The sequence below is a fragment of the Oncorhynchus clarkii genome, chromosome 28, assembly GCF_045791955.1.
Source record: "Oncorhynchus clarkii lewisi isolate Uvic-CL-2024 chromosome 28, UVic_Ocla_1.0, whole genome shotgun sequence".
Classification (NCBI taxonomy): Eukaryota; Metazoa; Chordata; class Actinopteri; order Salmoniformes; family Salmonidae; genus Oncorhynchus; species Oncorhynchus clarkii.
The window spans coordinates 20,746,546-20,758,842 of NC_092174.1; the positions used below are offsets into that span (position 1 = coordinate 20,746,546).

The following is a 12,297-nucleotide window of genomic DNA, read 5'->3' on the forward strand; positions in this document are numbered from 1 at the left end:
TAAAACATTATTACTTTTCTAAGTGTGTTCTAGATTCAGTATTCGTTTGTCTTGTTTTAGATGACACCAGGAACTTAAATCAACTGGATGATTTCATGGAGTGTCTCTCAAAGTTCACACGCTTCAACTCTGTGCGGCCGTTGGCGACCCTGTCTTATGCTAGTGATCTCTACAACGGCTCCAGTATTGTCTCTAGGTAATGTCAACTGTCAAACACAACACCTTTTAATGGCTTAGCTTATTAGTTACTGTCATAGGGCCGGTTTCCCAGACCTTGACTAGGCCTAGTCCTGGAATAAATCAAATGTTATTTGTCACATGCGCTGAATTCAACAGGTAGACCTTAGTGAAATGCTCACTTACAAGCCCTAACCAAGAGGTAATATGTACATGTAGGTAAAGTTATTAAAATGACTATGCATAGATAATAACAGAGTAGCAGCAGGTTAGATTCTCCATTGAGCTTTCTTTTTCATCCAGGTCTAGGTTTAATTAAGGTCAGAGAAACCGGCCCATTGAGTCCACCAGCTTTCTGATTCTACTCGTTAGATTTAGCTCCATCCTAATGGTTAGTATGTACTTTGATCTGCGGAGGGTGCTCTTGTATCACAATACATCTTCTATTTGCCACTGGAGTGTAGCAGAAGGTACTGCAATGTCGGTTGCTGCCTCTATCTCTATGGAAAAATTGCAATCTAATGGGAGACATGGTGTTTTTCCCAGTTGGAGCCCCATTCCCTATATAGTGCAGGTCAGAAGTAGTGCACTGAACTATATAAGGAATAGGCTACCATGCTTTACAAATCATGAAATATTGCTTCATTGCACCTACATTTACCATTGTGTTACTTGTTTGATGTGACCTCTTATTGGCTATTGAGCTTGATGTTTTGCGCTCTCTCTCTGCAGTATTGAATTTGACCGTGACGGCGATTACTTTGCCATCGCCGGCGTCACCAAGAAAATCAAGGTGTTTGAATATGGAACTGTGATCCAGGATGCTGTGGACATTCATTACCCTGTCAATGAAATGACGTGCAACTCCAAAATCAGGTGCCCTTTAACCCCGTTTTAACGTTGAGAATTACCAACTATGTATTATAATAGAAACTATACACTTTTAACAATTTGGGGTTTTGTTTTAAAAGCTGCCATAGATTTCTGTATATGTTTTCTATATCTAGCGTATTCATTAATCCTCCTAGAAACATGGAAGAACAATTCTCGGCTCTTACATCCCCATGCATTTTGTGTTTCAGCTGTATCAGCTGGAGCAGCTACCACAAGAATCTGTTGGCTAGCAGCGACTACGAGGGAACAGTCATCCTGTGGGATGGTTTCACTGGCCAAAGGTCAAAGGTCTATCAGGTATGCACCAGGTGCCTCCTTTATAACCACATTTCTGTAGAGCTGTGGGCAGAATGTTTTGATATTTCGCAGTGACTTTTTCAAACTAAACATGCATGCTGCCTATAGCGAGTGCCTGTCCCCGCATCCTGCAAGATTGACTGTATATTGGAAAAATGTAAAAGTATGCTTCAGCCCACACTTCTATTCAAAGGATAGTTGTTGTTCAATATTTTGTTTATCAATAGATTATTGTGTTTCTATCGGACAGCCACACTGTAGCCTCCCCTTACTGTCAAACATTTTAAATAAGCTACCGGTCTATTTCCTGTGTTGGCAGAATGTTACATTTTTTGCTGTAATTTATGCTGTATCTGGCAAAGGATTGTCCTTTTCTGAAAGAGACAATGATGGCAAATTGTTGTGGACCTGTCAGCAGAACATTTGAATTCAACAATGTTGTCGAACATCTCATTCCAAATTCACCTGCATTAATATGGAGTTGGTCCCCCCTTTACTGCTATGACAGCCTCTTCTGGGAAGGTTTTCTGCTAGAATGTGGAACATTGCTGCAGGGACTTGCTTACGTTCAGCCATGAGCATTAGTGTGGTCGGGCACTAAATTTGGGCAATTAGACCTGGCTCGCAGTCGGTTTTCCAATTCATCCAAAAGGAGTTCGATGTGTTTGAGGTCAGGGCTCTGTGCAGGCTAGTCAAGTTCTTCCACACCAATCTCAACAAACCATTTCTCTATGGACCTCGCTTTGTGCACGAGGGCAATGTAATGCAATATCATGCTGAAAGGGTCTTCCCGAACCTGTTGCCACAAAGTTGGAAGCACAGGATTGTCTAGAATGTCATTGTATGCTGTAGCGTTCAGATTTCCCTTCACTGGAACTAAGGGGCCTTGCCCAAACCATGAAAAACAGCCCCAGACCATTGTTCTTCCTCCACCAAACTTTACAGCTGGCACTATGCATTCGGGCAGGTAGCGTTCTCCTGGCATCCGCCAAACCCAGATTCATCCGTCGGAATGCCAGATTGTGAGTGTGATTCATCACTCCAGAGAACACGTTTCCACTGCTCCAGAGTCCAATGGTGGCGAGCTTTACACCACTCCAGCTGACGCTTGGCATTGGGAATGGTGATCTTAGGCCGGTGCGTGGCTGCGCGGCCATGGAAACCCATTTCATGAAGCTCCCGACGAACATTGCTGACGTTGTTTCCAGTGGCAGTTTGGTTGTGTGAGCTTGTGTGTCCTACCACTTCACTGTTGTTGCTCCTAGATGTTTCCACTTCACAATAACAGCACTTACAGTTGATCGGGGCAGCTCTTTCAGGGCAGAAATTTGACATTTTGGCATCCTATGACAGTACCACGTTGAAAGTCACTGAGCCCTTCGGGAAGGCCATTCTACTGCCAATGTTCGTCTATGGAGATTGCATGGCTGTATGCTCGATTTTATACACCTGTCGGCAACGGGTGTGGCTTTGAAGGGGTGTCCACATACTTATTTATATATGCTGGACTGGCTACTAATTCTGAGACATTGTCTAGGCTTCTCAAAACAAATTTAAATTACTGTAGGCTACACACAGTAATAGTATCCTTGCTATAAACCGCACTGCCTAGGGGATTACATACAGCAAAACCTTAAATATACTGAACAAAAATATAAACGCTACATGCAGAGTTAGTTTTCATAAGGAAATCAGTCAATTGGAATAAATTAATTTGGCCCTAATCTATGGATTTCACATGAATGGGCAGGGCCACAGCCATGGAGCCAGGCTCAGCCAGTCAGAATTAGTTTTTCCACAATAAAGTGCTTTATTACAGACAGAAATACTCCTAGCTTTCATCAGCTGTTCAGGTGGCTGGTCTCAGACAATCCCGCTGGTGAAGAAGCTGGATGTGGAGGTCCTGAGTTGGCGTGGTTACACGTGGTCTAGGTTGTGAGGCCGGTTGGACAAATTCTGCCAAATTCTCTAAAACAGCGTTGGACGATCTTGCTTCTGTTGCCTGTTTGAGTGTTTAATAGCCTACTGGTTCTGTGAGCACCAAGCCTCATGCAATAACAAAATGTTGGAGAAAGCAATTTCACAGATTCAGCTGTTTTTTAAATATTTGCTACGCTGTGATAAAGGCATTCCAATTAATTTTCAGTTAGGGCAGACTGGTATTACTTAAGTTTAGTGTTGTTTACACTGTTCCAAACAGGCAGAAAAATGATATTGTAGTCTAACAGCACCTGTTTGTCACACATAATATACACGCAGCTCTCGTTCCTATACCATCCTTTTTCTTGATCTCATCTTGTTATTATGATCATTATAATAATAAGTAATGTTATCATTAGGTTTTGTATAGTAGCCTTGTATAACCATCAAGCTGTAGGCCTCAGAGCGCATCCTGTTTAGTCTTAATACCGTAACTTACTTAGGCCTATATTACAATACTTATATAGTCTACTGTATCTATCAATCAATCTTTTATTCATTCATGTCATCACACAGCATACGAGACATTCATGCTTTGAAATGCAATCAAGCAAAATTAGCTTAAACAATAAATACACCTCAATTCACGAATGCATGCAACAGTTATTAGTGTGCTGTAATAAAGGTTTTATCTTCTTTTTTTTACAGCCTATCTTTGTTTACACTGTTCCCAATAGTCCGAAAAAGTTATTATTATCTAACCGCAACTGTTTGGCACACACAATACTCACGCAATGCTTGCTCCTCCTATACCCTACTAGTTTCTTGATCTCCAGTGGTTTCCACAACTAAGTAAAATGTCTTCCATAGATCCCTGCTGAGCAACCAGTAAACATTTGCCAGTTTCGAGTTTCTTTTGCATGTCTTCCTCATCAATTTCGGAGAATAGGGGAAAAAAAATCCTAAACAAATGAGGTATTTCGATAACTGAACTTTTTAATCAGAAACAATTAAACTAAATGTCTGAAATTATGTTGCGGCTTCAGCACAGACCGCACAATAAACACTTGCTGTGGTGCCTTTTCGCTGGCACTCACTGTCATTTTTTAAAACACCGTTACCATCGTGCTCTTGAGTCATTTGTGTGCTTAAAGCATCATACAAGCTCGGTGCTTGTAGTTGTCACACAATACCTGCAGGAATGTCCACCAGAGCTGTTGCCAGAGAATTGAATGTTAACATAGTTTTAGAGAATTTGGCAGTACATCCAACCGGCCTCACAACTGCAGACCACGTGTAACCACGCCAGCCCAAGAACTCCACATCCAGCTTGAGCTGTGGGATCGTCTGGGGGGGTGCTGAAGCGTATCTCTGTATGTAATAGATCTCTTTGTGGGGAAAAACTTGTTCCGATTGGCTCGGCCTGGCTTCCCAGTGGGTGGGCCTATGCCCTCCCAGGCCCACACATGGCTGAGCCTTTGCCCAGTCATGTGAAATCTGTAGATTCGGGCCTAATTTATTTATTTAAATTGACTGATTTCCTTATATGAACTGTAACTCAGTCAAATCTTTGAAATCGTTGCATGTTGTGTTTTATATTTTTGTTCAGTATAGATTCCTGTGTAATTATTTTTAATTCCAGAAATAAAACACACACCGTTTTCAGTCTTCTCACTAACGGCAAATGGCTGCATCGTATTTTGTTTTTCTGATTTTTATTTTATTTAAACTTTTTTTTATTTAACTAGGCAAGTCAGTTGAGAACACATTTCTTATTTACAATGATGGCCAAACGTGGTCGACGCTAGGCCAATTGTGCGCCACGTCCTATGGGACTCCCAATCACGGCCCGGATGTGATACAGACTGGATTCGAACCTCTAGCTCTGAAATGCAGTGCCTTAGACCGCTACGCCACTCGGGAGCCCATGAATAAGGGTGTCATAGTCCTCATTTGCACAAAATACTTAGCCCTAATTGCCTGCTTGCAATACAATACTTGAACCACTAGAAGATGTGTGTACGCATGGTCTAATCTTTGCGTGGAGGACAGGACATTCTCCCGTTAAGTTTTGATTAATGTCAACTATTGTGGGAAAGCTTGCACACACACACATTTTGGTGTATATTTTGTACGTATGCATGGTTTATAAATGGTTCTCCTGGCTCACTCATTTCCCGAGGTTCCCCACATACCACTGCTCCAATACAATCGAACAGACCACAGCTGTGGATATTGTTGCTGCTAATGCCCCCTACTATACCCTGAAGCTTTTACCTTTTGTTTGGCTTGACACTACAGTATATCCATTACTAAATGGAAACGTCCACTTTGCAGATGTATTAAATACATATTTCATGCACTCTGTCTTGAAAGTAAACCATTGCTAAAATAGACCATGTTCTCTTGGGCTAGTGAGATTTTTTTGGGGGGGTTGAATGCTCTGTAAATTTGAAATCTCTTCTGTTAGAAGTCAGTTATGTTTGTTTCACACCTGTGATGTTCCTTCAGGAGCATGAGAAAAGGTGTTGGAGTGTCGATTTCAACCTCATGGATCCCAAGCTTCTAGCCTCTGGTTCTGATGATGCAAAAGGTAATGTTGAAACAATGCAATCGTTTGTTTGCTCTTCTCCCTGTGTCCTAATAAACAAGATGCCTGCTGGATTTTAAAGTGAACATAGTGCTAGTTTCAACATCTTTGGTGTTTTGTTATTGATCTAGGATTGCATCTGGTTTTTGTTTATCTTTCAGTGAAGTTATGGTCTACCAACCTTGACAATTCAGTCGCCAGCATCGAGGCCAAAGCAAATGTGTGCTGTGTAAAGTTCAGTCCAACGTCGCGGTATCATCTTGCTTTTGGTTGTGCAGGTAGGTTCATCTGTGACGCTACAATGCATTTGGAAATTATTCAGACCCCTTGACTATTTCCACATTTTGTTATAGCCTTATTCTAAAATAGATTAAATCAAATAAATCCTCATCAATCTAAACACAATACCCCATAATGACAAAGCGATAACAGCTTTTTAGAAATGTTTCTACATTGAGTTTAAATAAAAGCAGAAATACCTTATTTACATAAGTATTCCGACCCTTTGCTATGAGAATAGAAATTGAGCTCAGCTGCATCCTGTTTCCATTGATTATACAACTTGACTGGAGTCCACCTGTGATAAATTAAATTGATTGGACATGATTTGGAAAAAGGCACACCTGTTTATATAAGGTCCCACAGTTGACAGTGCATGTCAGAGCAAAAACCAAGCCGTGAGGTCGAAGGAATTGTCTGTAGAACTCCGAGACAGGATTGTGTTGAGGTACAGATCTGGGGAAGGGTACCAAAACATTTCTGCAGCATTGAAGGTCCCCAAGAACACAATGGCCTCCATCATTCTTAAATGGAAGAAGTTCTATTTAATTTAATTTTTACCCCTTTTTCTCCCCAATTTCGTGATATCCAATTGGTAGTTACTCGGGAGAGGCAAAGGTTGACAGCCGTGTGTCCTCCGAAACACGACCCATTCAAGCCGCACGGCTTATTGACACACTGCTTGCTTAACCCGGAAGCAAGCCGCATCAATGTGTCAGAGGAAACACCATCCAACTGGTGACCGAAGTCAGTGTGCATGCAAATCCTCCTCAAACCCGGATGATGCTGGGCCAATTGTGCGCTGCCTTATGGGTCTCCCAGTCGCTACCGGCTGAGACACAGCTCGGGATCAATCAAGTGCCTTAGACCGCCTCAATCAGACAGCCCGGCAAAACTGAGCAATCGGGGGAAAAGGGCCTTGGTCAGGGAGGTGACCAAGAACACGATGGTCAATCTGACAGAGCTCCAGTGGTAAGTGTTGGGCCAGTAACCGAAAGGCTGCTGAATCGACTCCCCGAGCTGTTCTGCCCCTGAGCAAGGCAGTTAACCCACTGTTCCCGGGTGCCGAAGACGTGGGTGTCGATTTATGGCAACCCTCTGCACCTCTCTGATTCAGAGGGGTTGGGTTAAATGTGGAAGACACATTTCAGTTGAATGCATTCAGTTGTACAACTGATCCCCATTTCCTCTGTGGAGATGGGAGAACCTGCCAGAAGGACAACCATCTCTGCAGCACTCCACCAATCAGGCCTTTATGATAGACTGGCCAGACGGAAGCCACTCCTCAGTAAAAGGCACATGACAGCCCGCCTGGAGATTGCCACAAGGCACCTAATGGACTTTCAAACCATGAGAAACAAGATTCTCCGGTCTGAAAAAAACAAGATTGAAGTGTCACGTCTGGAGGAAACCTGGCACCATCCCTACGGTGATTCGTGGTGGTGGCAGCATAATGCTGTTTGAATGTTTTTCAGCGGCAGGGACTGGGAGACTAGTCAGAATGAAGGAAAAAATGTACGGAGCAAGTACAGAGCGATCTTTGAAGAAAATCTGCTCCGGGACCTCAGACCAGGGCGAAGGTTCACCTTCCAACAAGACAATGACCCAAAGCACACAGCCTAGACAACGCAGGAGTGGCTTCGAGACAAGCCTCTGAATGTCCTTGAGTGGCACAGCCAGAGACCGGACTTGAACCCGTAACAACATCTCTGGAGAGACCTGAAAATAGCTGTGCAGCAATGCTCCCCACCCAATCTGACAGAGCTTGAGAGGCTCTGCAGAGAAGAATGGGAGAAAATCCCCAAATACAAGTGTGCCAAGCTTGTAGCTACCTTCCCAAGAAGACTGGCAGAGATTACAGCATCGAAAGGTGCTTCTACGAACTACTGAGTAAAGGGTCTGAACTTATGTCAATGTGATATTTCAGTTTTATGTATATATATATATATATATACATACATACATACATACATACATACATACATACATACATACATACATATATATCTATATCACACACACATTTTCGAACATTCCTTAAACCTTATTTTTCACTTTGTCATTATCGGGTATTGTATGTAGATTCACAAGGAAAATAAATCAAGTTGTAACTTAGCAAAATGTGAAAGTCAAGGGGTCTGAATACTTCTCCGAATGGGTGGGTGATTCTCACAATTTTGGTTTCTTTGATTTCAAACATAGTCTTTAAATACTTGCATCAACAAATTTCCTTTTTAGGCATTAATAACAAGGTCTGAAGTGTTTGTGAGCATTCATTTATAAACATTTGCTGACAATTTAACACCTTTTGAACATATTTTCCAAAACAAGTCCTTAAAAATCTCATTAAGGCAATGGTCTGAAAACATCAAGACCATTAGGAAAGCTAATACATTTTCACATTTAAAAAAAAAAAAGGATTATTAACAGTCATGCAAAGTTACTTGAAACTCTCTGAAATAATTTTTTTTTTAATTAAAATTATTTGATTTTGACTGACATATTTTCAAAATGTGGCAAGCCTGAAAGGGCATAACATAGATATTCTGCACATGCATTTAAAAGCAACATTAACATTAAATGAACACCTGTTCCGGTAATGATACATATGTTTTGAAAATTAGGTTGAGGATTTCGGTAATGATAAGTATACTAAGACTGCGGTATGGTTAAAAACTTACAATTTGATGTAGAACATAAATGAGATTATATTGGTACAATCATGGGTTCAAGTTCAATCAATTTCATTTTGCAGTGCTTCAAAAGTACCTTGTGCCTTGCACAAGTATTCACCCCCTTGGTATTTTTCCTATTTTGGTGCATTACAACCTGTAATTTTAATTGATATTTGTTTGGATTTCATGTAATGGGCATTGACAAAATATTCCAAATTGGTGAAGTGAAATGAAAGAAATTACTTTTTTCAAAATATTTTAAAAGGGAAAGTGGTGCGTGCATATGCATTTACCCCCTTTGCTATGAAGCCCCTAAATAAGATCTGGTGCAACCAATTTCAGAAGTCTAATAATTAGTTAGATTCCACACAGGTGGACTTTATTTAAGTGTCACGTGATCTGTCAAATGATCTTAGTATACAGTTGAAGTCGGAAGTTTACATATACTTATGTTGGAGTCATTAACTTGTTTTTCAACCACGCCACAAATTTCTTGTTAACAAACTATAGTTTTGGCAAGTCGGTTAGGACAGCTACTTTGTGCATGTGTAGTCGAAGTGAAATGGCTAGCTAGTTAGTGGTGGTGCGCGCTAGTGGCATTTCAATCAGTAACGTCACTTGCTCTGAGACCTTGAAGTAGTGGTTCCCTTTGCTCTGCAAGGGCCGCGGCTTTTGTGGAGCGATGGGTAACGATGCTTCGAGGGTGACTGTTGACGTGTGCAGAGCGTCCCTGGTTCGCGCCCAGGTCGGGGCGAGGCCTACCTGAAACATTTGACCCAAGTTAAACAATTTATAGGAAATGACACTCAATTTGTTTTTGGTAGATGTACATTTCTGACCCACTGGAAATGTGATGATCGAAATAAAAGCTGAGATATATTATTCTCTCTATTATTATTCTGACATTTAACATTCTTAAAATAAGGTGGTGATCCTAACTGACCTTTTAGACAAGGCAATTTTTTACTAGGATTAAATGTCAATAATTATGAAACTGAGTTTACAGTGCCTTGCGAAAGTATTCGGCCCCCTTGAACTTTGACCTTTTGCCACATTTCTGGCTTCAAACATAAAGATATAAAACTGTATTTTTTTGTGAAGAATCAACAACAAGTGGGACACAATCATGAAGTGGAACGACATTTATTGGATATTTCAAACTTTTTTTAACAAATCAAAAACTGAAAAGTTGGGCGTGCAAAATTATTCAGCCCCCTTAAGTTAATACTTTGTAGCGCCACCTTTTGCTGCGATTACAGCTGTAAGTCGCTTGGGGTATGTCTATCAGTTTTGCACATCGAGAGACTGACATTTTTTCCCATTCCTCCTTGCAAAACAGCTCGAGCTCAGTGAGGTTGGATGGAGAGCATTTGTGAACAGCAGTTTTCAGTTCTTTCCACAGATTCTCGATTGGATTCAGGTCTGGACTTTGACTTGGCCATTCTAACACATGGATATGTTTATTTTTGAATCATTCCATTGTAGATTTTGCTTTATGTTTTGGATCATTGTCTTGTTGGAAGACAAATCTCCGTCCCAGTCTCAGGTCTTTTGCAGACTCCATCAGGTTTTCTTCCAGAATGGTCCTGTATTTGGCTCCATCCATCTTCCCATCAATTTTAACCATCTTCCCTGTCCCTGCTGAAGAACAGCAGGCCCAAACCATGATGCTGCCACCACCATGTTTGGCAGTGGGGATGGTGTGTTCAGGGTGATGAGCTGTGTTGCTTTTACGCCAAACATAACGTTTTGCATTGTTGCCAAAAAGTTCAATTTTGGTTTCATCTGACCAGAGCACCTTCTTCCACATGTGGTGTGTCTCCCAGGTGGCTTGTGGCAAACTTTAAACAACACTTTTTATGGATATCTTTAAGAAATTGCTTTCTTCTTGCCACTCTTCCATAAAGGCCAGATTTGTGTAATATACGACTGATTGTTGTCCTATGGACAGAGTCTCCCAACTCAGCTGTAGATCTCTGCAGTTCATCCAGAGTGATCATGGGCCTCTTGGCTGCATCTCTGATCAGTCTTCTCCTTGTATGAGCTGAAAGTTTAGAGGGACGGCCAGGTCTTGGTAGATTTGCAGTGGTCTGATACTCCTTCCATTTCAATATTATCGCTTGCACAGTGCTCCTTGGGATGTTTAAAGCTTGGGAAATCTTTTTGTATCCAAATCCGGCTTTAAACTTCTTCACAACAGTATCTCGGACCTGCCTGGTGTGTTCCTTGTTCTTCATGATGCTCTCTGCGCTTTTGACGGACCTCTGAGACTATCACAGTGCAGGTGCATGTATACGGAGACTTGATTACACACAGGTGGATTGTAATTATCATCATTAGTCATTTAGGTCAACATTGGATCATTCAGAGATCCTCACTGAACTTCTGGAGAGAGTTTGCTGCACTGAAAGTAAAGGGGCTGAATAATTTTGCACGCCCAATTTTTCAGTTTTTGATTTGTTAAAGTTTGAAATATCCAATAAATGTCGTTCCACTTCATGATTGTGTCCCACTTGTTGTTGATTCTTCACAAAACAATACTGTTTTATATCTTTATGTTTGAAGCCTAAAATGTGGCAAAAGGTCGCAAGGTACAAGGGGGCCGAATACTTTCGCAAGGCACTGTAAATGTATTTGGCTAAGGTGTATGTAAACTTCAGACTTCAACTGTATATACACCTGTAAAGGAAGGCCCCAGAGTCTACAATACCACTAAGCAAGGGGCACCACCCAGCAAGCGGCACTGTGAAGACCAAGGAACTCTCCAAACAGGTCAGGGACGAAGTTGTGAAGTGCAGATCAGGGTTGGATTATAAAAATTTAAAAAATCTAACTTTGAACATCCCATGAAGCACCATTTTAAATCCGTTATTAAATCCGTTTGGTGTTCGCCAAAAGGCATGTTGGAGACTCCCTAAACATATAGATGAAGGTACTCTGGTTAGATGAGACTAAAATGTAGCTTTTTGGCCATCAATGAAAAAGCTATGTCTGGCGCAAACCCAACACCTCTCATCACCCCGAGAACGCCATCCCCACAGTGATGCATGGAGGTGGCAGCATCATGCTGAGGGTATGTTTTTCATCGACGGGGACTGGGAAACTTGTCAGAATTGAAGGAATGATGGATAGTGCTAAATACAGGGAAATTCTTGAGGAAACCTGTTTCAGTCTTCAAGAGATTTGAGACTTAGTCGGAGGTTCACCTTCCAGCAGGACAATGACCCTAAGCATACTGCTAAAGCAACACACAAGTGGTTTAAGGGGAGACGTTGAAATGTCCTGGAATGATTTAGTCAAAGCCCTGACCTCAATCCAATTGAGAATCTGTGGTATAATTTAAAGATTGCTGTACACCATCGGAACCCATCCAACTTGAAGGAGCTGGAGCAGTTTTGCATTGAAGAATGGACAAAAATCCAGACATACCCCAAGAGACTTGCAGCTGTAAATGCTGCATAAGGT

At 41.5% G+C, this 12,297-nt stretch overlaps 1 protein-coding gene across 3 annotated transcripts in view; it reads left to right on the forward strand.

Annotated features, from left to right (window-relative positions):
* Positions 1-12,297, forward strand: part of LOC139386515 (E3 ubiquitin-protein ligase COP1-like) — a 36,008-nt gene that overhangs the window by 14,598 nt on the left and 9,113 nt on the right. For 2 of the 3 annotated variants that reach the window (XM_071132103.1, XM_071132102.1), the window contains exons 11-15: positions 61-196; positions 910-1,053; positions 1,260-1,368; positions 5,800-5,881; positions 6,040-6,156. In XM_071132103.1, the coding sequence (XP_070988204.1) occupies positions 61-196; positions 910-1,053; positions 1,260-1,368; positions 5,800-5,881; positions 6,040-6,156 (588 nt within the window). The remainder of the gene's footprint in view (positions 1-60; positions 197-909; positions 1,054-1,259; positions 1,369-5,799; positions 5,882-6,039; positions 6,157-12,297) is intronic. The other variant, XM_071132104.1, reaches the window with a different exon arrangement.